The sequence below is a fragment of the Schistocerca serialis genome, chromosome 8 (assembly GCF_023864345.2).
Source record: "Schistocerca serialis cubense isolate TAMUIC-IGC-003099 chromosome 8, iqSchSeri2.2, whole genome shotgun sequence".
NCBI classification, from domain to species: domain Eukaryota; kingdom Metazoa; phylum Arthropoda; class Insecta; order Orthoptera; family Acrididae; genus Schistocerca; species Schistocerca serialis.
In genome coordinates, this window is record NC_064645.1 from 66,592,402 (window position 1) to 66,616,965 (window position 24,564).

The 24,564-nt window shown below is 44.8% G+C and overlaps 1 protein-coding gene across 1 annotated transcript in view; it reads left to right on the forward strand.

Annotated features, from left to right (window-relative positions):
* LOC126416323 (uncharacterized) overlaps positions 1 to 24,564 on the forward strand; it is a 1,316,869-nt gene that overhangs the window by 811,650 nt on the left and 480,655 nt on the right. Inside the window, exon 3 of the mRNA XM_050083987.1 lies at positions 19,951 to 20,083. Coding sequence (XP_049939944.1) covers positions 19,951 to 20,083 — 133 coding nt within the window. The remainder of the gene's footprint in view (positions 1 to 19,950; positions 20,084 to 24,564) is intronic.

Sequence of the window (24,564 nt, forward strand, 5' to 3'; positions counted from 1 at the left end):
GAGAAATGGTCGGTCGTGATCCCCCGGTACGTGTGGAGGCCCTCCGGGAAACGTAACTAGGGTTTGAGTCCCGCACCGTTTCGTTGATATCAAACTCGACAACTTAAGACCCGGGTCAACATTCGTATTTCCGGCTGCGTGGAACTGTGAGGGTTGTCGTGTCAAGGAAGGACGTAAAACTCCCGTCATGGTAGGACGTTAAACGCCCCCAACGCAAGGCGAAAGCAAAGGGTTCAAGGCGCAGGGGGAGCTGCTCAAAAGGGACACAACATCTTTCCTTTCTGGGTTTGAGCGGTGGTGTAGGGCCGGGGGGGGGGGGGGCCGGGGGGCTGCAGGGGGAGGGCGGGGGGGGGGGGGGGGGGAGAGCGTTGCTGGCTTCGGCTGCGACGTGCTGCACCTGGCCAGCGCGGCGCTGCTGCTACCCAGAACGGAGGGACTCGCCATCATTTGTGTCTCTGCTGCCCCTGGCCTGGTTTGCCGTCGTGGGATCTTGTCCCAAGTAAGCAAGTGTGCCTTGCCACGCCTCTTGGTCTTCCGAGGCGTGTTCCGCCAAGCCCAGGAGGTGGTAACACAGCCCAGGTTAGGTTAGATTGGTCCAGACACCCCGAACGAATGGGAGACCGGCCCACCACCTGAGTAGTAGTGGGTCCTTGGCCACAAGGTGGAAGCTCGGGCTAGTAGGGGGCGAAGGGCGAGGGGTGCATCCACCAGAGTGCGGGGTACAGTTACCGATTTGCGACAAGTGAAATCGGCGATGACCAAGTACTGAAGGGGACCAGTGCGCTAGTAATGGCGCGTTGAACCCGGCAGCTCTGAGGGGTCCTTGGTCTAAGGGCGAGGCCGATGGGCGAGCTGCCGTTAGTCCCCCCCCCATGCCCGATGACCCAGTCTGGGGTAAGAGAATGGCTCCCAATCTTTTTCTACTTGTCAATAAATGATGCCTACAGAAGAGACAAGCGATTCTAGTGCGCCCATAAGGGCTTAAATGCTAGCCGATACCTCGCCACAAGATAGCCTTGGTCAGGCGACAGAGGATAGCGTCGTGAACAGGCTTACGAGGATAACTCAGTTCCTTGATCAAAGTATTAAAAATGGGAAAATTAGTCAGGGTGCAGTTCAGGCCATCAAAAACGTGTATGCGCCATGGGCAATTGCCAATGGCAGTTAGAAGGTAGAGTTGAGGGTCTAGAGAAGGGAAATGAAAGGCTAAGAAAACAACCTGTCAAAACATGGGCTGGCGTGGCTGAACAAGCAGCAGCAAAGGCCCCGTCAACGAAGGATACTATAGCCAACGTCTCCAAACGGCCGGATACTGCGGCCTTCTTAAGACCCATAGCCAGCCAAGACGTCAAGAACGTTCAGGAGATATTCGCCACTGCAGCAATTATTTATTAAAATTAATAGAGTTAAGGCAACTAAAAACGTTGTCATAGTTGATGTTGCCAGGGAGGATGATAAAAATAAGTTATCAGCTAATCATAAATTGTGCAAGTCAGTTAAATGAGAGCCACCCTGGAAAAGAAGACCACTGGTTATTCTATACGACGTCCCTACAACACTAACGAATGAAGATTTATGTGAAACCCTGCACCAACAAAATGTAGATGGTTCAAATGGCTCTGAGCACTGTGGGACTTAACATCAGACGTCATCAGTCCCCTAGAACTTAGAACTACCTAAACTTAACCTAACACATCCATGCCTGAGGCAGGATTCGAACCTGCGACGTAGCGGTCGCGTGGTTCCAGGCTGAAGGGCCTAGAACCGCTCTGCCACAACGGCCGGCCAAAATTTAGATGACATGGACATAAAGATTTTAAGCTAAGGTTCAGGACAGGACCTAGGGACCGAGATGTAGTGCGTCATGTCGCGGAGATCTCGGGAGCCCTGTGGAAGAAACTGACAGCTATGGGCATGGTCCACATAGGGTTGCATGCCATAAACGTTAAAGACTACCTTGTGGTAAATCGTTGCCACAACTGCGGGGACACAGATCATATGCACAAATACTGTAGCAGGAAGCCGGCATGCTCAAAGTGTGGAGCTGAGGACCACTTAACGGAAACCTGTAATAAAGCAGGCGTCTGTATACCATGCACACGCAGACGCAAAAAAGACCTGCGGTGCAACTGGTAGAAACTGCCCAAGATATAAAATGTTGGAACAGCGTCTAATATCTCGAAGAGACTATGGCTGGTTCTGTCGTTGAGACAAGAATAGAAAAGAAAATCCCTGAGTAAGAGGGCATGCAAATTTAAAGACTTTCTGAAGCCTTTATCAGAACGAAGAAAAACTGTGATTGATGTATGTATTCAGACTGAGCTTGTGGCTCCTCTGGGTGTCTCCTCCTCCCTCATCCGGGGTACCAGTCAAACAGAGGAAGCGGAAAGGTATGTTGGGCGACCAGTGGCAGTGGGCTTAGGGTAGTGGAGGAGTGGAGACTGGATGTAATCTGCCTGCAGGAGCCATACTCACAAGCTGGGCAAATTTCCTTTATGGCTGCCACTTGGCAGGTAATTTATACTAAATAGGAGCCAAAAGCCTCTCTAATTGTAGCAAATAAGACCTTACGAGTCACCACCATTACACAATTATCAAATTGCCATTGCAACGTCGTGGAATTACTATCACCTGTAGGACGCGTTTACATCATCAACACGTACTTCCAATATGGAGATAATTTCAAAGATTTCTCGGGTCATCTCACTCGAGTCACCACGGCGTTGCGAGGACGAAAGGTTATCATAACCGCTGATATGGATGCCAAATCCCCCCTATGGTACAGCGGCACTAGAGATGCAAATGGGAGAAGGCTGAAGAGCTAATCAGCCCCCCCCCCCCCCCCAACTAGTTGTGGCAAATAGACCAGGGAACCCCCCCCCCCCCATCTATAGGGATGGAGGCGCATTAGGAACCAACATAGATGTCACCCTGTCACCACCCAATGCCATCAGCAACATCAAGCACTGGAGAGTTCTAGATCAAGTCACAACAAGTTACCATAATCTGATTGTTTACAGCCTTAGTGACGAGGAGTGCCGCTGGGATCAGAGATGGAAGATCCAATACAACTTCAATAAGACGGATTAGAAATGCCTAGGTCGAACGTGTGACGTTCCTCGTTTGCCTGAGGGTGACGTAGACGTGGATGGGTACGCTGAATAACTGGTGGGGTCAGTAGTTAGAACGATGAAAGCTGATGTACTAACCAGGAGGAGAGCCGCTGCGGCCCCCCATCATCATGGGCTGCCGACCATGAACATATGCGCCAGTCTGTGAGACGGGCGAGGAAGTATTACCAGCGAAGTGTCGTCTGGCAAGAAAAACAATTCTGGCTGCAGCGATGCCGAGAAGCCAAAGACGTCTTCCAAAAAAGAACTGAAGGAGGTTAGGGTTAAAAGCTGGGTAAGATATGTGCTGCACCAACTGTCCACCCATGGGGAGTGCCCTATAAGTTGGTCACAGAAAAAATGAGATCTCCTGCGTTTCTTTCGACCATCAGAGACGGCGGTCGAATGACAGAGTCCTGGCAGGAGACCGCCGAGGTCCTCCTTCGGACTCTGTTACCAGATGATGAGGAGAATGAGGACAACGAAATCCAACGCCAGATGCATAGGGAAGATCGTGAAGAGTGCACCAACGTCACCGAATGTACCCCATTTCGCAGGAAGACGTGGCGGTACATATCAAATCTCTCAAAAGGGGGAAGGCTCCAGAGCCAGACGGCATAGTAGCGGCGATAGTACAATTCCTCGCCCCTCAGCTAATAGCACCTCTCACGCGGTTCTTCGATAAGTGCCTAAGGCTTGGTAAATTTCCGAGTTCTGGAAAAGGGCAAATGTTCTAATTATAAAGAAAGGGAAAGGTGAGGACCCTATGGAAGCCAAGTCCTACAGGCCGATATGTCCCTAGATATCTTGGGGAAATTACTGGAGAAGCTATTGGCTGACAGACTGACAGCACACAGGATACTGCGCGGGATGAGCGACAGGTAGTTTGGCTTTCGGCTGGGGTGATCGGCGTCTGATTCGACTGCCCTGGCGGCCGAGGTCTGCCGCTCGGCTCCACACAAGTATGTGGTAGGCATCATGGTGGATATCAGTGGCGCCTTTGACAACCTGTGGTGGCCCTCACTCTTCTCCCACTTGCGTGAGAAGGAGTGCCCACGGCCCCTCTGTGGCTGTCTGAGGAGCTATTGTGAGGCCAGGGAGGTCTGGTTATCATCGCCTAGTGGAAAAATAAGTAAAACCAATGCGAAGGGTGCCCCCAGGGATCTGTCCTATGGCCACTCTTTTGGGATGTAAATATAGAAGCGCTACTAGAAAAATTACAACTCAGCGCGGACATGCTATACGTGATAGCCTACACAGACGACCCCCTCCTGATCGTTGGCGTCCGTAGCCGTGAAGATCTAGAACCCAAAGTGGAACAAACAACAACATCACTTGTTGAATGGTGCCACGAAGCGAAAATGAAGGTTGCACTACACAAATCCGCGTATCTATAGCTGAAAGGTACCCTGATTAGAAATCCAACCGTAAGAATCAAGGGAACACCAGTTCTTCGGCGCCGCGAGGCCAGATATCTAGGGGTTATAATTGGTGAAAAGTGGAATTACACATCACATGTAGACACCATTTCTCAACGAGCCCTAGAAGTTTTAAACAATCTCATCAACTTTGGTCATAAATGATTCCATCTGCCACCCAATCTCATTAAACTCTATCACAATAATATTTTAACGTCAATAGTAGGATACGGGTGTGGGGTGTGGGCACGCAGGCTCCCGAGGGTGATGCCTGCCACGACTGTGAGGAGGGTGCAGCGGAATATGCTGTTACTTGCTCTGTTGGGGCAAATCGAACTACTCCTGGGGGGGGGGGGGGCATTGTTGGTGTTAATGGGGCCATTAGACATTAAGGTGCGGGAACAGGCAGCATGTTCCTGGATAACCAAAGGGAGAAATCATGAAGGTACAGGTAGGTGACAAGTATGCTATTAGAAGCAGAGGGGACGAGATATCGCAGGAATCATGGGAAAATGAAGAAACGGGGAGAATGGTATTTCAACTGCTTCCTAGTATTAAGGAAAGGTTAGAAATGGGTTACTTAGAGCCAAGTAGAGGTCTACTGCACTTTCTTACAGGGCATGGACCATATCCGACATACTTATGTCGATTTGGTAAACGGGCTACACCAGCGTGGCGCTCAGGACGGCACACCAGAACACAACATCTATGACTGTCCAATAAACGACGACGTGGCGAATGATTTCAGACATCAACTACCGAACAGAGACACCTATTCCCTAATACGACGTGCTGACACCTATCATATCCTAAAGAGTTTGGCAAACGAGGTATCACGTAAGGTGATGATGGAATTTATTAGAGACCAAAACGGTCAATAAACATACGTAAAACCGACAAAGACTGAGGTGCAACTGCCCAATACCGCCGGGCGCGGAATGGCCTGTCGCCGTTACACCGAGATCCGCCGCACTCCAGTATCAGGCAGGCAGGTGTATCAAATCTCATCAACAGTAACAGCACATCCAATAAGATACTAGGTATTAGAAGTATAAGTTATAATGTAGATATAGACTAACACTACTAACAACATCAGGGACTGCGGCGATTTTAAGTAATTGGCCAAGCCCAATGCCAGGGGCACGCCCACAGGGGTTAGCTCGGTGGGCAGGCCACACAGAGTCCGTTTGTAGTACAACTGGCACATCTACAATGCTGCAGAATAGACTAGCATTCGAATTCATTAGATTAAATTAACCTTGTCCCCAGAAATAGTGCCAGAAACAAATTAAGTAGAAGCTGCATTTGATATTGTATTAATTAAGGCCCACTAACTACTTTAGGTGGTGGGTTATTTGTATAATTATCACTGCATTGTATTAATAAAGATTTTTTTAAATTTCTATTATAAAAAAATACTAATTATGTAGCGAGCAAAATTGCCAGTGTAACTAAAAATTTCGTTTATTGTTTCTTTAATTATGTCATGATATAGCAATACAGGCTGAATCATTCTGTCCCTTATTATCTGTGTTTTCCACATAATACATTTCCTCAGCGATTCTGCGAAGGATACGTAAATTTTAAGGATCTTCAGTTGCCACCTTTAACGGTTTTCCCATAGTTAACGAAGCACTTCAAGACAATCCTGTGCTCCAGACGTACCATTTCCAGAAATACTTTTCCCAAAATTTCACACTAGCACCCTCTTTTACTGCACTAGTCGGCTTCTTATATCCTCCTTGCTCCGTTCGTTACTCATTATTTTGCTTCCAGGAGAGCAAATTACATTCACCTCGCTTACTGCATGGTTCACTATTTTAAAGTGAAATTAATCTCTAATCTCATGTCTGCTATTGCTGAATGCTTCCGTTTATTTATTTATTTTTGTTTACTAGGCATTGATTAGACTGAACGCTGCATTCAAAAAGCTGTTTAATTCCACCTTACTTCCATTGAGGATAGCAGTGTCAACACGTAACCAGCGTATCTTACTACAGATACCTTTTCACGCTGAATGTTAACTACACTCTTCAATCTTTCCCTAGTCATCGTTATTGATGCATAGGTTGAAAGGAAGACTGTTCCCTTGCCTTACGACGTTTTTATCTGAGTGGTTTTCTCTTGGTGTCCCAGTGTTTTATCTGTGAGTCACAGTTCAGTATCTTGTTTTGATAAGTGCTCATTTCCCCTTGCCGGTCGGAGTGGCCGAGCGGCTCTAGGCGCTACAGCTTGGAACCGCGCGACCGCTGCGATCGCAGATTCGAATCCTGCCTCGGGAATGGATGTGTGTGATGTCCTTAGGTTAGTTAGGTTTAAGTAGTTCTAAGTTATCGGGGACTAATGACCTAAGAAGTTAAGTTCCATAGTTCTCAGAGCCATTTGAACCATTGCCCCTTCCAGTGACCTGCTTGAGCCTCTATTCACTGCATTCTACAATATCTTTGAAAACGCAGAGAACATCTTCAAATTCCCTCCGATGCCTCCATTACTGATGTGATGAATTCAGCTTTAATCTTGGAGTAATCCCATTTCATTTGCTTGACCATATTTTTCTGCCCTGTAGCGGAGGTGGAACTGCCATCACCTTGTGGAATTTCATCTGGGTCTCTGTGTAGCAGGTTCTGCACAGCCTTTTCCTGTAAATCTGTAGACTTTCGCGGTCAGAGTTGGTTTCCATAAAGTATTAGCCGACGTGATCAGCAACACAGAATACTGTTACAGACAAAGTGTCTTTCTTGTAGTACAGTGTATTCGTGAGAAACTATAGGGCTTGTCTCGATGTCTCAGTCATATTCGTACGTGATATTTCAGCCTATGTATTTGATATTTGATAGAACAGGGTGATTTTTTCCTCCGTGTGCAAACTCTAGGGACTGATTGATGAGAGGATACAGAACAAAAAAAGTCTTACGAACTTATGCCGGAAATGCATGGTGTCCTTGCTGGAGACTATTTATTCAATCACATGTTGTTACAGAGATTGCGGCCCAATACGCGCTGAAAGAGCGAAGGCGATATGTTACCAACTGTGCGTAATGCCGACCATGCTCTTACTTAACAAAATGTGTATGTACGGCCAACAAAGGCCGCACGAGTGTCGAAAAGCCAAACATCGAGATAACCGATAGCGGAATGTAAAAACAACTACAATCGCTTGGCAGTGGAAGTGCATCAGTACCAGATGAGATACCAATCAGATTTTACAAAGATAATGAGAAAGAACTTGCTCCCTTTCTAGCAGCAGTTTATCGGAAATAGCTGGAGTAACGAAGGGTACCTAGCGACTGGAAGAAAGCGCAGGTCATTCCCGTCTACAAGAAAGGTCGTAAGACAGATGCACATAATTATAGGCCCATATTGTGGACATCAGTATGCTGTAGAATAGTGGAATATGTATTATGCTCAAGAATTATCACTTGTTGGGGAAATAATATGGCCTCTATAAAAAATCAACTTGTTTCCCGCAAACAGATATCTCGCAAATCTCAGGCCGCACTGTTCCTTCATGATATCCATAGCGCTGTAAGGAACGGCGCTCAGGTTGATGCCGTATTCCTTGACTTAGGAAAGCATTTGAAATCGGAAGTGGAATAAGCACGTAAAACAAGTAGTAGGAAAATAAGATGCCAGACTGAAATCTTTGGGAATAACGTTAAGCTAATGTAACTTATCCCCAGAAAAGGTGGATTAGAAGGCGCTTGTTCATCATTTTGGGATCCTTACTGGTAGGAGAGCTAGTGAAGGTCCAACGAAGAACTGCACCTTTCGCCATGAGATTGTTTAGTCGGCGCGAGAGCGTTACAGAGATGTTCAACAAACTACATGGGCAGACGTTGCAAGAGACGCGTTGTCCATCACAGAGAGCTTTACTATCGAAATTACGAGAGATGACTTTCCGGGAGGAGTCGGAAAATACACAGATCTGAAAAAACTTTTGTGTCACCCCGGTTCGCAGAAATCCTGAAGATAGACGTTGACTGTGAATATTGTATCACAGACACAGTCCCCTTGACTGTTCAGAGATGTCACTAAACCCATCCAAAGATGTAAACAACCACGCATGAGCGGCGCCTATTAGACGGAGGCAGTCCGACAGCCGATCAGTTCCAGTCATTCCACCAGGAAGGAGGTACGCGTCTCGTGGTTCAACCACGCCAACACGGTCAATACCGCAGTCCGATCACGTCCGCATTGTTACTTTACGACAGGAAGGGCTCTCAACAAGGGAAATGTCCACGCGTCTCGGAGTGAACCAAACCGATGTTGTTCGGACATGGAGGAGATACAGCGAGACAGGAACTGTCGATGACGTGCCTCGCTCAGGCCGCCCAAGGGCTACTACTGCAGTGGATGACCGCTTCCTAAGGATTATGTCTCGGGGAAACGCTAACAGCAACGCCACCATTTTGAATAATGCTTTCCGTGCAATCACTGCACGTCGTGTTACGGCTCAAACTGTGCGCAATAGGCTGCATGATGCGCCACTTCACTCCCGACGTCCATGGCGAGGTCCATTTTTGCAACAAGAACACCATGCAGCGCGGTACAGATGGGCACAACAACAAGCCAAATGGACCGCTCGACATTGGCATGATGAGTATCGCATATGCATTTAACCAGACTATCTTCGTGTTTGGGGGCAACCCAGTCAGGCTGAACGCCTTAGACACACTGTACAACGAGTGCAGCAAGGTGGATATTCCCTACTGTTTTGGGGTGGCATAAAGTGGGGCCGACGTACGCCGCTGGTGGTCATGGAAGGCGCCATAACGGCTGTACGATATGTGAATGCCATCCTCCGACCAATAGTGCAACTATATCAGCACCACATTAGCGAGATATTCGTCTTCATGGACGACAATTCGCGCCCCCATCGTGCACATCTTGTGAATGACTTCCTTCAGGATAACGACATCGCTCGACTAGAGTGGCCAGCATATTCTCCAGACATGAACCCTAACGAACATGCCTGGGATGGATTGAAAATGGGTTTTTATGGACGACGTGACCCACCAACCACTCTGAGGGATCTAAGCCGGATCGCTGTTGAGGAGTGGGACAGTCTGGAGCAACAGTGCGTTGATGAATTTGTGGATAGCTCGCCACAACGAATACAGACATGCATCAATGCAAGAGGACGTACTACTGAGTATTACAAGTAGCGGTGTGAATAGCAGTCTGGAGCACCACCTCTGTAGGTCTCGGTGTATGGTTGTTCAACATGCAATGAGCGGTTTTCATGAGCAATAGAAAGGGGAGAAATGATGTTAATGTTGATCTCTAATCCAATTTTCTTTACAGGTTCCTTAACTCCCGGAACCGACATGATACAAAACTTTTTTTGATGTGTGTGTATTGAATCCTCCCAGAGACATCTCACGAAATGACCATGAGAGAAATTTCGAGAAATTAGAGCTAATGCGGAGGCTTACTGACAGTCATCTTCCCATGCGCCATTCGTAAGTGGAACAGGGAACGGGGAATCAGTTAATGGTACCAAAAGTACCTCCGCCACACACCGTCAGGGGGCTTGCGGAGTTTGACGTAGATGTAGATGAGATAACAAATAACAAAATATGTTGTGGGCCGTTTCTTTATTACGAACCAAAGGGTGGATTCGTTTCAGAGTTATTAATTTAGTTTCTAGCTTCCTCGTGTTTTATCTGCATATTAGTTCTTTAGTAAAAGTGTAAGAAGAAAGGAGATCAAAAGAAACTGATTCCTGAAGTAGTGAGGACCTGAAATACAGACTTCGGGTTTGGTTGCTGTGAGAGAGAACATGCCGTTTAACTGAACGTAGGACTACGTAATGCGTGCAGAGGGCGGGCTAACAGGTTGTGAGACGAGGAAGGTACACATAAAGGGCTAGTGAGCTATTGGAGGCCGGAGAGCTTTTTTCCGGAAATTTTCTCAGTTTTTACTACACAATATAAGAAACACTCTTGATTTGGCGCATAGTACTCCCATCATTCCAAGAAAGTAGATGGTAGCCTAACCAAACATAACGGGACTCGGCCCTGCTTGACGCTCGAACGCTCAAAGTGCGCAAAATTCCGTCCGAAGCGGAATTCTGCATTTTATAAGTTTTAACGATCACTGGGGAGCTAGGTTAGACATCGTCCAGAGAGAATGAGATTTTCACCCTGCAGCGGAGTGTGCGCTGATATGAAACTTCCTGGCAGATTAAAACTGTGTGCACGACCGAGACTCGAACTCGGGACCTTTGCCTTTCGCGGGCAAGTGCTCTACCATCTGAGCTACCGAAGCAGACCTACGCCCGGTCCTCACAGCTTTTGGCAGAAGTAAAGCTGAGAGGCCCGCGCGTGAGTCGTGCTTCGGTAGCTCAGATCGTAGAGCACTTGCCCGCGAAAGGCAAAGGTCCGGAGTTCGAGTCTCGGTCGGGCACACAGTTTTAATCTGCCAGGAAGTTTCATCGTCCAGAGAATTTTCACGTTGTCCCAGGGTCAGAGGACCGTGTTTACCGTCCGAAAATAGACCACTTCGTGGCAGATCTTGCTGGGAGGCAGATGTAACTTCACACAGGTGTAATGTATGTGGTTTCTGCGTTCAGGAAAGTGGAATAACTGTAGATGACCATATGCATACCTACAACTAGTTCAGTAATATTTCCTAAGCTTAGATATGTCATTTATTTTGTTGTTTTCTTGTTGAATTGTGTATTAACAACCACTTGGGTCGGCACAGTATACTACTGGTTACAAGTAACCATTTCACTACTTTTAATAGCAACTAATACAACCTTCTTAATGTTTAGTATTTCTAGACAGAGGCTGTTGATGAAGCGCTAGTGCTGCTATATGTTAGTATTTGGTTTTACAGGTTATCTTAGCGCGGACCAGACAATACAGGACAATAAAAGAAATGCAGCAAATCTGCGTTGAAGTGCGTAAATGGGTCCCCCTGGAGTCCGCAACAACTCACCAGTAAAACAACAGAACAACACACTCGAGATCGGCAGTCATGTGAAGCTGACACCCAACTTCAAAGATGTATACATTTATTCAGAGTTCCTGTAACATATGCTATAGTTCTAGAAATATATTTACAACATTTGCAAAGCTCTTCAGAATTTCGCGAAAAAATATATGATAACAATTCTGAATAGATCCCCAACATCTTAGCTGTCGTTGCTTTTTCTTAATGGAAACATTCCAGCATGATGTAGCTAAAGTAAGAAGATCATGACGATCTTATTCAACTGCTGTATAAAAATGTTTCTATAACATTTACGGTCCCGTATCGTCCATGGGATCCTACAGTGTTTGGAAAGCAGGATGATACTAAGCGAAGGTAAAGCCTCTGTATCCATCACTTTAAATTCTTCCATGTACAGAAGACGGGACTTTTTGCTAGACTGTGCTTTTTTTATAGGTGTTACGGTTCATAGATATCAGTGACACCAGAGGGACAACTGCACAAGAGCACAGATTGAACGAGCAGAGCCATATTGTTCAAAGGAGCGTGAGCATTGTCGTCACGTAGAGTCGTTACATCCTTCTTAATTAAAGCGTTCTTTGTTGTCGTCCAAATATTCGTCTTTTTTAAAAATAATTACACGATATTCTTCTGTTTAATTAATATTCTGGAGATGGTGTGCGGCTATGATGATCTGCCGAGCGTTGAAACACGTTTCCGCTGCGTCCAGTAAGTAATTTAAAAGGCCACCGTGAATTCTTAATACAGCATTTTCAAAGTACATCAAATTTCAGAACGCTTCGCACTGCAGATTAAATGTACGTTACCACGATTATTAAGAACGTTGCAAAATCTACATCTATTTTACAGTACAGCAAATCGCTAACTTGAATTGAACAATGAAACGCTATGTAGTCTTGCGCAAATGGGTGATGAGTTGGCATTCGGACCTTCCTGTTACTAAAGGACAAAGTTTTCCCAGTTCGAGTAATGGTTTAACCGAACATTACCAGTAGGACTCTTAGTGTGCTATACAGACTGTGATCGGATCCTTTACGAATTTGTTTTTTTAGGTAATGAGAGTGGGTTTCTCACTGTTGAAGTTACCCCTTAAACTATTATGTGCACAAGGAAATATTAAGGTTTTCTGTAGAAGTGGTGAGAAAATTTTCAGAACGGCGATCATATTTTCTTTCTCTGAAACAGGCAAGTATTTTTACAAGATTTTTTTGTATTGGAAACTCTATAAATATAGCATATATCTTGAAAGTCGGGTTCCAGTTTCACCAGACGCAGATTCGCTTCAGCGGTCATTCAGAGAAAAGTTGAAAGCTTACTCAAAACGGCGACTATGGTTAAAAATTACGTAACGTTTCAAACGGCTTCTTCTCCTTCCCCTGCGGTTTCACCAATAGATGTAAGACTATCTTTGCCGGCGGCTGTGGCCGAGCGGTTTTAAGCGCTACAGTCCGCAACCGCGCGACCGCTAGGGTCGCAGGTTCGAATCCTGCCACGGGCATGGATGTGTGTGATGTCCTTACGTTGGTTAGATTTAAGTAGTTCTCGTTCTAGGGGACTGATGACCTCAGATGTTAAGTCCCATAGTACTTAGAGCCATTTGAACTATCTTTCTACGGCAGAATCTTATAAGACCTCTGTCAACTAATAACAAGACAGTTTCCTGAGGCACAGTAGGCAGGATAGGTAGAGTCCCTGGCCTCCCGTAAACTCCATCCACAGGCTCCGGTGCGTCCACCGGCACCGACCTACCGCCGTGTCGCCCTCTGCGAGTGCAATATCGGGGGACGTGGGGTCAGCACATCGCTCTCCCGGTCGTTGTCAATTTTTTTGTTAACTTCAGCAGCTGCTGCTTGGTCAGTGGCTCCTCGGTTGGCATCACGGGGCTGAGCGCACTCCTTTCCAGCCCTCCCACCGAGGAGGCAGAACCGGCAGTGGAGATCAGGTTTTCTAATGGCAATCAGCCGCGTTGACGACTCATCTACGCAGTCCTCGGTCTCTGTTCCTTCCCCTGTTGGCAACGGTCCAGTTTCTTAGTGTCGTAAACTCAATCAAGTGGACCAGTTCTGAGGCCAGACAAACACGGAACTCAGACACCACCAGCCTCTTCTGGTCATTCCTTATTCTACTAGCTGGAATCCGAACTGACGGATTCCGTCGGATGTCAAACGCGAGAACGCGCTTTGCTCTTGGCACGCGTGGCACCTTGCGGCTAGTCACAGTTCGGCTGCTCGCTTGTTTCAGCAGGACATCATAACACCATTCGAGTACAGGCATCACCATCTTTACTCAGTGTGCGCGACTGCTTGACGTCATGGCTGTACACGGCCAGCGCCAACCATACGGTAAGAAATCATTGCAGCAATCCCCTGTCTCACCCGTATCACGATTTCATGGGCTCAGTACTCTCTCCCTACAAAGACAGAATCTGTTCATGTCTAATTTACCACTCCTAGTACATGTGAAGGCTTAGTTTAAATAATTTGGTGTGATTTTCCTCTGAGTTGCTCCGTTGATGTAATGTCACTGAAGGCTACTCTCGCCTGATTTTTATATCACTATGTCATCGGAATAAAGCAAATTCTTAATCTGTAACCTGTTTTTTTTTTTTTTTTGGTTCAGTTATAAACTTTTTCCATCTAGTTAATCAACGACCACTTGCAGCTGTGTACGAAGCAGATGCATACTAATGAGGAAATTACTTTAAATCCCAGTGTGGTGTTAATTTCAGCTGCCCCGTAGACGGCCCCAAACAGTTGTCTGGTGGTCACCGCTAACGATAAGGAGGTGGTGCACAACGTACACTGTGCTATAGGCAGTATACTGAACGCAGATAGGAAAATATGTACCAGCGAATAGTCTGCATACACGATCGTCTGTTCTGAGCACTATGGGACTTAACATCTGTGGTCAACAGTCCCCTAGAACGTAGAACTACTTAAACCTAACTAACCTAAGGACATCACACACATCCATGCCCGAGGCAGGATTCGAACCTGCGACCGTAGCGGTCACGCGGCTCCAAACTGACGCGCTTAGAACCGCACGGCCACACCTTTAGCAGATGGACGTGTACGGGTGTGGAGGCAACCTCATGAATCCATGGACCCTGCATGTCAGCAGTGGACTGTTTAAGCTGGTGGAGGCTCTGTAATGCTGTGGGGCGTGTGCAGTAGGAGTGACACGGGACGGCTGATATGTCTGTGACAGGTGACACGTATGTAAGCATCCTGTCTGATCATCTGCATCCATTCATGTCCATTGTACATTCCGACGGCACGGGTAATTACAGCAGGGAAATGCGACACCCCACACGTCCAGAATAGCTACAGAGTGGTCCCAGAACACTCGTCTAAACACCTCCGCTGGCCACCATACTCCTCAGATATGAACATAATTGAGCATGAAACTTCCTGGCAGATTAAAACTGTGTGCCGGACCGAGACTCGAACTCGGGACCACTGCCTTTCGCGTGCATATGCTCTACCAACTCAGCTACCCAAGCACGCCTCACGCCCCGTCCTCACAGCTTTAATTCCGCCAGTACCTCGTCTCCCACCTTCCAAACTTCACAGAAGCTCTCCTGCGAACCTTGTAGAACTAGCACTCCTGGAAGAATGGATATTACAGAGACATAGCTTAGTCACAGCCTGGGGGATGTTTCTAGAATGAAATTTTCACTCTACAGCGGAGTGTGCGCTGATATGAAACTTCCTGGCAGATTAAAACTGTGTGCCAGACTGAGAGTCCCGAGTTCGAGTCTCGGTCCGGCACACAGTTTTAATCTGCCAGGAAGTTTCACCCTGTATATCACCTGTCATAGGACAAAGCTAACTACAAAATTTTTCAATGTGGGCATGTCAAACTAACATACTATACTCAGTAAGAGGGGCGAATTTTTTCCTTGCTTTGGCGAAGTTACTATAAAACAAGGAAACGGAAGCAATGCTGAAAATGGACAGCGTGGAAGGTAACGGAGTAAAGTTTAAAAGCGAATACACGTCTTTAAGAAGTGTAATAATAAAAACGATTGTACTCTCATTTTTGCGTTAGTATCCTTTATACACTGAAGAGCCAGAGAAACTCGAACACTTGCCTAATATCGCGTAGAGCCACCGCGAGCACACAGAAGCGCCGCAACACGACGTGGCATGGACTCGAGTAATGTCTAAAGTAGTGCTGGAGGGAACTGACACCATGAATCCTACAGGGCTGTCCATAAATCCGTAACAGTACGAGGGAGTGGAGATCTCCTCTGAGCAGCACGTCGCAAGGTATCTAAGATATGTTCATGTCTGAGGAGTTGGGTGACCAGTGGGAGGTTTTAAATTGACATCAAAGGATGCAGGTGATCAGACAGGATGTTTACGTACGTTTCACCTGTCAGAATCGTATGTAGACGTATCAGCGGTCCCGTATCACTCCAGCTGCACACGCCCCACACCATAACAGAGCCACTAGCAGCTTGAACAGTCCCCTGCTGACATTCTGGGTCTATGGATTCATGAGGGTGTCTCCATATCCCCACACGTCCATCCCCTCGAGACGCTTTGAAACGAGACTCGTCCTACTAGGTAACATGTTTCCAGTCTTCAACAGTCGAATATCGGTGTTCACGGACCCAGGAGAGTTATAAAGCTTTGTGTCGTGCCTCATCAAGAGTATACGAGTTGATCTCTGACTCCAAAAGCCCATATATGTGGGGTCCTGCCTAGTCGTCGCTTATAGGGTGCTTAAAGGATGCTGCGTTCTCGAAATGCTGTACAACAATTCAAGCAAATAACATTAATACTTGAATTTCTAGCGGTGTTGCAAGCGATGGGCGACTTGCAAATTATCAAAGTGCTTTGCTACACACTATGTCGATGTAACCACTGGATTTGGATCACTAATAACTGCTATCGCAGTGTCGATCTACAACTGTCGTGGTCTGTCAGTCCCGGTTTGGTACTGCGCCGCCGAGGCTGGCGGGAGCGGCGGTTATATTGTCTTCGGCTAGAGGGCGTGTCTGTCGTGGTGCGGTCCTAATCAGCGGACCATTGGCAGAAGTCGTGTCACCGCCTTCTCTGCTCTTGCGTTCTTCATCTTCGTTCCGGCGCTTGAGGTTACGCCAGAACAGTATCGATGATATTTCGTTGAATGGTTCGCACGCTGACACTTGTTGATGGCGCAGGACTGAAATCTGCAGCAATTTGCGGAAGTGTTGCACTTATGTCACGTTGAATGATTCCCTTCAGTCGTCTTTTGTCCAGTTCTTAGAGGATCTTTTTACTGCCGCAGAGATGTCGCAGATTTGATGTTTCACTGGATACCTCATATTCACGGTGCGCTCGTGAAATGGTCGTAGAGGAAAATACGCACTTCATCATTAACTCGGTGATGCTGTGTCCCATCGCTCGTGCGCCGACTATAACACCACGTTAAAACTCTCTTAAATCTTGATAACCTGCCGTTGTAGCAGCAGTAACCGATCTAACAACAGCGCCAGACTCTTGTTGACTTATATAGGCGTTACCGACCGCGGCGTTGTATTGTGGCTGTTTACATATCTCCGTATTTGAATACGCACGCCTATACCAGTTTCTTTGGCACTTCAGTGTATTCTGGAAAGGACGAGAGTTATATGTGACGTAAATAACTTCTAGTATTTTGCAGTTCATTTTCTTTTTCTAAATTAATCGCGGACGTTACATTACGATCCAAACGATATAGAGACTATCAAAAAGATAATGACGAAACAGTTTAGAAAAAAACCATGAAAAAGAACCGAGAGTAATGAGATTCACTGATTATGAAACAATTGAGTATGTCGTCAGAATTTTACTGACGCCGAAATACCCACAGAAGTGCACCAACGGCGTTTGTACTAATGGAGAATGGAAATTAGTGTGCTGTAACGCCTCCACGTTCTATGACGGGTAGAGCACTGTACGTATTTCTTCTGCTAGGGTTTTTGTACTCCTTGAGATATTCTTCATCGTTAGCCACTTTTCAAGCACTGCTGCATATAACCCTCTCCAGCCCTTCTACACCTTACGATCCAATAGTTACGTCATCCATTTTCTTGTTTCTTTATATCGTGAACTCACATTTCATTAGTCTGTTCTCTACATGTTTTTTTATTACGAGGAATCGAAAACACAATTTCCATAACCAGTCCATAGCCATTTCGTCTTGATATACGCTTAACTCATTTCTGTATTATTTTCTTAACGGTCACAGTTACGTCATCCTTTCTTTATTTTCTCTAATCAATTTGTTATTTGTCACTATTTGTTACGTATTTCATACATGTTTCCACTGTTAACATTTTAAGGAGTATTTGCGTACCTAACTAACATGTTTCATTTTTGTAAGTAAGTGCAGGCAGTGTGAACAGTTTATAGGGCATCTGTTTAAGGCATGTTGTGATTTTGCATCTGAATACTGAATTCAATTTCCCGAAATACAAAGACGTTTGTGCTCTCTTGTCTATTTAATAACGAATCCATACGTTTGCGTTTAAAATAACGCAAAGTCAGATTCACTATATTCTTAACTTTATCGTTAATTTTTGCTATTTTCACGTAGGCAAACAGACTGAACACATTTTGGTGTTATCGGAATATTAATCTACAGCCTTACACTCGCTCCTTTTTCGAGTCACTCCATTTTTTCCACAAGGATTCTCGTTCCGAAACAAACAAGAATATGTCATCTGCTCATCGGAAGCTGTTCAGATAACATCTAGTTATACGTTTACTTCTTGATACCAGTATAATGATTTGAAGGCCTCTTCCTAGGCCGCATAATGTAGATGAGATGACTTATTTTCACAGAAGCACTCACCCCCATTTCTTAACTTTTCTTTGTGTAATCGAATGGAACCTGTATCCTTGCTGTACACGATCTTGGCAGATGCTGGTGGAGTCTCTTCGAGTACGCGGTAATATAATGCATGCAAAATAAGATTCCCACGGATAATACACTCTAAAACATAAAATAATGACGCCCCACAAACGAACCATTCAAATGGGACGAAATGGGTAGATGTGACGTCCATGTCCATCAAACAAATGATTACGATTTTATAAAAACTCAATAATTTATTCGAGGGAAAGAGGTTTACAAATTAAGTGAATAATGCCTTGGTCCACCTCTGGCCCATGTGGAAGCAGTTATTCTGCCTGTCATTGTTAGATTTGATGGTCGACCTTCTGAAGAAGATAATGTCAAATTCTATCTAGTTGGTGCATTAGATCGTCAAAATCACGAGCTGGTTGCATGGCGCTGTCCCTAATAATCCAAAAGTTCTCAACTGGGGAGAGATCCGGCGATCTTGCCAGCCAACGTATGGTTTACCGAGCACGAAGACATCCGGTACAAAATCGCCGTGTGTGGGCGGGCACTGTCTTCCTGAAATGTAATTGAGGATCGCTTGCCATCAAGGGTAACAAAATTCGACGTAGAATGTCGTCGACGCACCAACGTGCTTTAAGGCTGGCACCCCAGACCATCACTCCTGGTTGTCGGGCAGTATGGCGGGCGACACTCACATTGGTTATCCCTCCCCTGATCGGGGAGCCTCCAGACACGTCTTCGGCCTGAAATTTCACAGACCGGAGTAGACTTGCCTCCTGTGATATGTCTCGCTCCAACTGAGCCCCATTAACCAGCGAAGACGTGTCTGGAATGCCCCAGACAGCACAACAACCAAGACTGATGGTCTGGTATACCATTTCTTTGCCCCTTTGGTTGTCACCCGCGGCACCGTTACAGCAGAGCTGTATGATGATGGTATTGTACACTTCGTCCTGTTGCCCTTCATGGCAAGCCATCGTGATCTTACATTTCAGCAAGATAATGCCTGAGCACACATGGCGAGAGTTTCTGCTGCTTGCCAAACCTTACCTTGGCCAGTAAGGTCTCCGGATCTCTCCTCAACTGAGAACGTTTGGAGCATTTCGGACAGAGGCCTGAAGCCTGCTCGCGCTTCAAAAACGCCAATTGGGCAGAATTTGGCACGATATGATTCAGGACGACATTCAACAGCTCTTTCAGTCAACGCCTACCCGACCAAGTGCTTGCATAACTGACACAGTTGGCCCAACAAATTAATGACTTGCCCAATTTGTGAAGCTCTTTCTTTAAAAAAAAAAAAAAAAAATAACAGTTTTCCTGCAACTGTAATCATTTGTTTGTGTATACATGTGCATCACATCTAACGATGTCCATTCCATTTGTATAATTCCTTCGTGATACACCATTTTTTGTGCGTGTGTTAGAGTGTATTCAATGCACCTTAAGATAGACAACCAGTGCAGCTAATGTAAGGTGGGTTAGCTATCTGAAGTTGAAAAAAATATGTTGTCGGCCAGTTTTATTTCGCCCACACAGTATAATGAATTTATCATGTGGAAAATATATGAACGGTTTATTACTGCTTATCATGTAACTAAATGCAAGGAATGGCTTTTGTGTTTCAGCTGTCCTCGTCTAACGCGACGCAGGTCGTGCTGAAGTCTGTGGGGCTGAGCCTGTCTGGCAACTTCAGCTGCGAGGTGACAGCCGACGCCTCCTTCCTCACCAAGACGGTGTCCGCCACCATGCACGTGGTTGGTGAGTTGCCATCCCCTCTGTAATACAACGGACCTCTACTGCTTTCAGAAAATTACCCGCCAGTTATGTTAAAGCGGAAGGATCCAAGCAAAATATATGCACAACGGCGGAGTGATGTGCAAAACTATCATCACTAATTGGCGCAGTCATACAGCAGGGTGCAATTTTATAACAGGTGCTTCAGAATAGTGCAACGCCGTTAAATATTATGACACACTAATAAAACTACCCCTCTCATAGCTCCACATTCGTGAATATTTATGATGAGTGTCAGTAGCTTGCCAGTAATGGGTCGCTGCATAAATGTTTTTTTAAACATAGATTTTGAGACGCATTAGTCTCTCTGTTGCTTAAATGTGCAGATTTTTGAAATGAACTGTTGCTTTGTGTGTGTGTGTGTGTGTGTGTGTGTGTGTGTGTGTGTGTGTGTGTGTGTGTGTGAAGCAAAAGACGTGGAGGAAGAAAACTAAACGATTATTTTACTGTAATACACATTCTTTGACGAGAAGGTCAAATAAAAATCTCCAAACGAAACTTAAGATTTCCACATGGGATGGTGTAAATTTTGCTAGCTCGAAACAAACTGAGCATTCACATTTAATATTGTAGATAACGTTAACCTTATTTTTGTACAATGGCTCTGTTGAAGAGAATTTCGTGCCTTCGTGTCTAGTGGTAATAACTTACTCTGCCAGAATAAGTTACGAAGTTTGATACTTCGAAGACAAGTACTTGCGATTCTCTTCATCTCTCGTGGTTTCTTCCTGGTGCACGAAAATACAGCGATGTTTAAATACAGACTTTGACGTAGAAATACCCTTCGTGTGCACAAAATTTATAACCACTATTTTCCTATCAGAAAATTGATAATGCAACTTAAGTGTTAAAGTTTCGATCCATCTGATTAGGTCCAGAAGTCTGAGACAGACAACCTCAGAACAATGTGAATACGACTTCTATGCTGCTTTGTTTATGTATTTATTTATTTATCTGGAATACAGGAATATGAGATCGAAAAATGTATTTATAATGGTCCTAGAAATAGTACTACTGGGGAGACGTCTGCACAAGCAAAGACAGTTTATGTGAAGCCACTTACTGGGTGCGATACATATATATCAGATAACATTGTTTTCTGGTAAGAATTATATTGAGAGAAGACTGACACCACAACATTAGAATAACTGACCTACACGAAAAGAAAGAAAATTTGAACTCAGAGGTTTATCTGCATTCAGCAGTGGGGATTTTTAATGTGGCTCATTGTAGGTGATCGTTTTCCGGTCTGGACCTGTGTCGTTACGCTGTGAGTATTTTCATCGTAACAAATAAGCTCAGTGGAACTAAACGAGTGCCTTATTTTAGTCTGGATTTTGAGACTACAGGAAAATGTCGCATATTAGGTGCAACCCAAAAGAAATGACAGGGATTCGATAGATTTGCGTACCTGCCAGTCTACTTGTGATTTCTCCTTCAGTTTATGCACCATATGTATGAACACACAACTTAATTTGTTCCTTGCATATGTGCTACATGTATTTCATTTGAATTGGTCTTTTTGAAATGGGTATCAGTCTAGAAAAACAACTTCGGGGAATTAAAAAACTGATTTAGTGCTAAAATACCAGAAAATAAGAACGCCTCCTCATATTAATTAGTAGTATACTTTTAATTATTAGATGACTACAAATACATACAATTTTATGAACGTTTAAAATGTGAAAACATCCGCCCTTTAAAAAAAATTTGGTCTCATAGGAAGAAGACACATAATAAAATGTTGATGATTGATCACATTAGTGAATTAAATGTTACAAAAACCACTCTAAGCCACAGAAAATGAATATAATGGTTTTAAACTTGCAATAGAAACATGTCACAGTTTTGGGAATGGTACACAGAACTCACGTCTTTTCACTTGTAATGAACTTTTCCTCAGTCATTGTCATATGCTGTTGGGCTGTCAGTATACAGCTGTCAGCTCAACAGTTCCTCGTAGAACTGCATATGCTCACTTGGAATGTACTGCTGCACCTTTTCTAACTCTTAAATTCTCTGCACTTTAATTGCCACCCGTCCTGCTGGGTACACAAAGTGAATGTGTGACTCACTAACCAGTTGATACAGGTCGAACTTTTAATGAACACATCTCTGGCATTCCAATGCACAAAGTGAAAGAAACTGCTGATTGCGAAGTTATTGTCACATTTTGGCTTGTTCCGTGTTTCCTCAGAAACTGTCGTCTTCTTGTAATATTTTGTGTACAAGCCTTTAAAGTCCAGAATATCAGATGTGTCAACTTACGTAACCATAAATTTTCCAGGGTTTGTACTGCATTGTAGAATGTGCAGTGTTGTTTGATGAACAGTGGATGTCCTACCGTTCCGTCGAAGCTTTTTTGAAATGATACCAGAGTCTCGATCGAACGATAAAAAAGCTGTATCCTCTCACTGTTGAATAAGTCTGAAACGTCCAGAATCTGTCAGTGATAGTAGGACTCCCTTTCCACCGGTTCCTTCATAATAAACATACAGAGTGCTTAACCCCTTATTTATGTCCTGAATGCAGAACCCTGACTGAGATTTTCGTGAGATGAAGTACATCCTGTACTGGTACTTTTGGGCGGCTAACATTTTCCATATAATCAAATGCGAGGGATAATAGATGCTGCTCTCTTTTGGCTTCATCTGAATTTTCATAGGTGAGAACAGAATAATTTTGTTTTTTTTAATTTGTAGCCGGTGTATCGCAAGCTCGGCAGCAGCTGTGCGTTTTGCTGTATCATTGATATGTGGTGATCTAAGATTCAATTTCTACTCTTCGCATCTACAGTAGACCGCCCAAATCAGACTGAAGCACCTAGAACCGCTTGGCCATTCCGGCCGGCTGTAGCGCTTATGGTATGCATTTTAAAGCCCATGTCTACCTGATAATATTTTCTTGTTTTCGGTATTTACTACCTCCTCTCAAAATAGATAAACGAAAGGGCTTGCAGTAGAAAAGGATTTCTTTCGGAATACCTAAGATGATGATGTGCTCGTAGCTCTTAAGGTACGCATTTTAGGTCCAACGCTATTATGCTTCAAATGATCGTTCCAGTCATAGCACTGAATATCGGTATTCCACATGGAATACCATTTAAAAAGTAAGATTGCGCAGTGGGTTCCTCATTCCGAACTTACATTTGGGTGTTTGTTGTTGTGTATAGTCGATATATGCCTAATGCAAGGAGAAAAATCGTCTATGAGCCTGTGTAGGAGTTCGAGACCATCATTATGATGCATAGCTGGACTGCCTGCACGCTATCGTTCTGTGATGAAGTTGCTCACATTGGTCTGAGCTCAAGTTTGTCATACTCCCTGGGTGATAGACATTTTGTTCACTCGGGAGCCACGTCGCATATCTCGAGCCAGGAAACTGACTTGTCTGAAGCAAGACAGTACAGAGTGCGACGACATCTCGAGAGCCATGCACTCGAAGCCCACGCCTACTACAGTAGTACAAGTTTATATGCCAACTAGATCTGCAGATGATGAAGAAATTGATGAAATGTATGATGAGATAAAAGAAATTATTCAGGTAGTGAAGAGGGACGAAAATTTAATAGTCATGAGTGACTGGAATTCGACAGTAGGAAAAGGAAGAGAAGGAAAAGTAGTAGGTGAATATGGATTGGGGCTAAGAAATGAAAGAGTAAGCTGCCTGGTAGAATTTTGCACAGAGAATAACTTAATCATAGCTAACACTTGGTTCAAGAATCATGAAAGAAGGCTGTATACACGGCAGAACCCTGGAGATACTAGAGGGTTCAGATAGATTATATAATGGTAAGACAGAGATTTAGGAACCATATTTTAAATTGTAAGACATTTCCAGGGGCAGATATGGACTCTGATCACAATCTGTTGCTTATGAACTGTAGATTAAAACTGAAGAAACTGCAAAAAGGTGGGAATTTAAGAAGATGGGACCTGGATAAACTGAAAGAACCAGAGGTTGTACTGAGTTTCAGTGAGAGCATAAGGGAACAATTGACAGAAATCAGAAATGGGGGAAAGAAATACAGTAGAAGAGGAATGGGTAGCTTCCAGGAATGAAATAGTGAAGGCAGCAAAGGATCAAGTACGTAAAAAGACGAGGGCTAGTAGAAATCCTTGGGTAACAGAAGAGCTACTGAGTTTAATTGATGAAAGAGGAAATATAAAAATGCAGTAAATGAAGCAGGCAAAAAGAATTACAAATGTCTCAAAAATGAGATAGCAGGAAGTGCAAAATGGCTAAGCAGGGATGGCTAGAGGACAAATGTACGGATGTAGAGGCTTATCTCACTAGGGTAAGATAGATACTGCCTACAGGAAAATTAAAGACACCTTTGGAGAAAGGAGAACCACTTGCATGAATATCAAGAGCTAAGATGGAAACACAGTTCTAAGCAAAGAAGGGAAATCAGAAAGGTAGAAGGAGTGTATAGGGGGTCTATA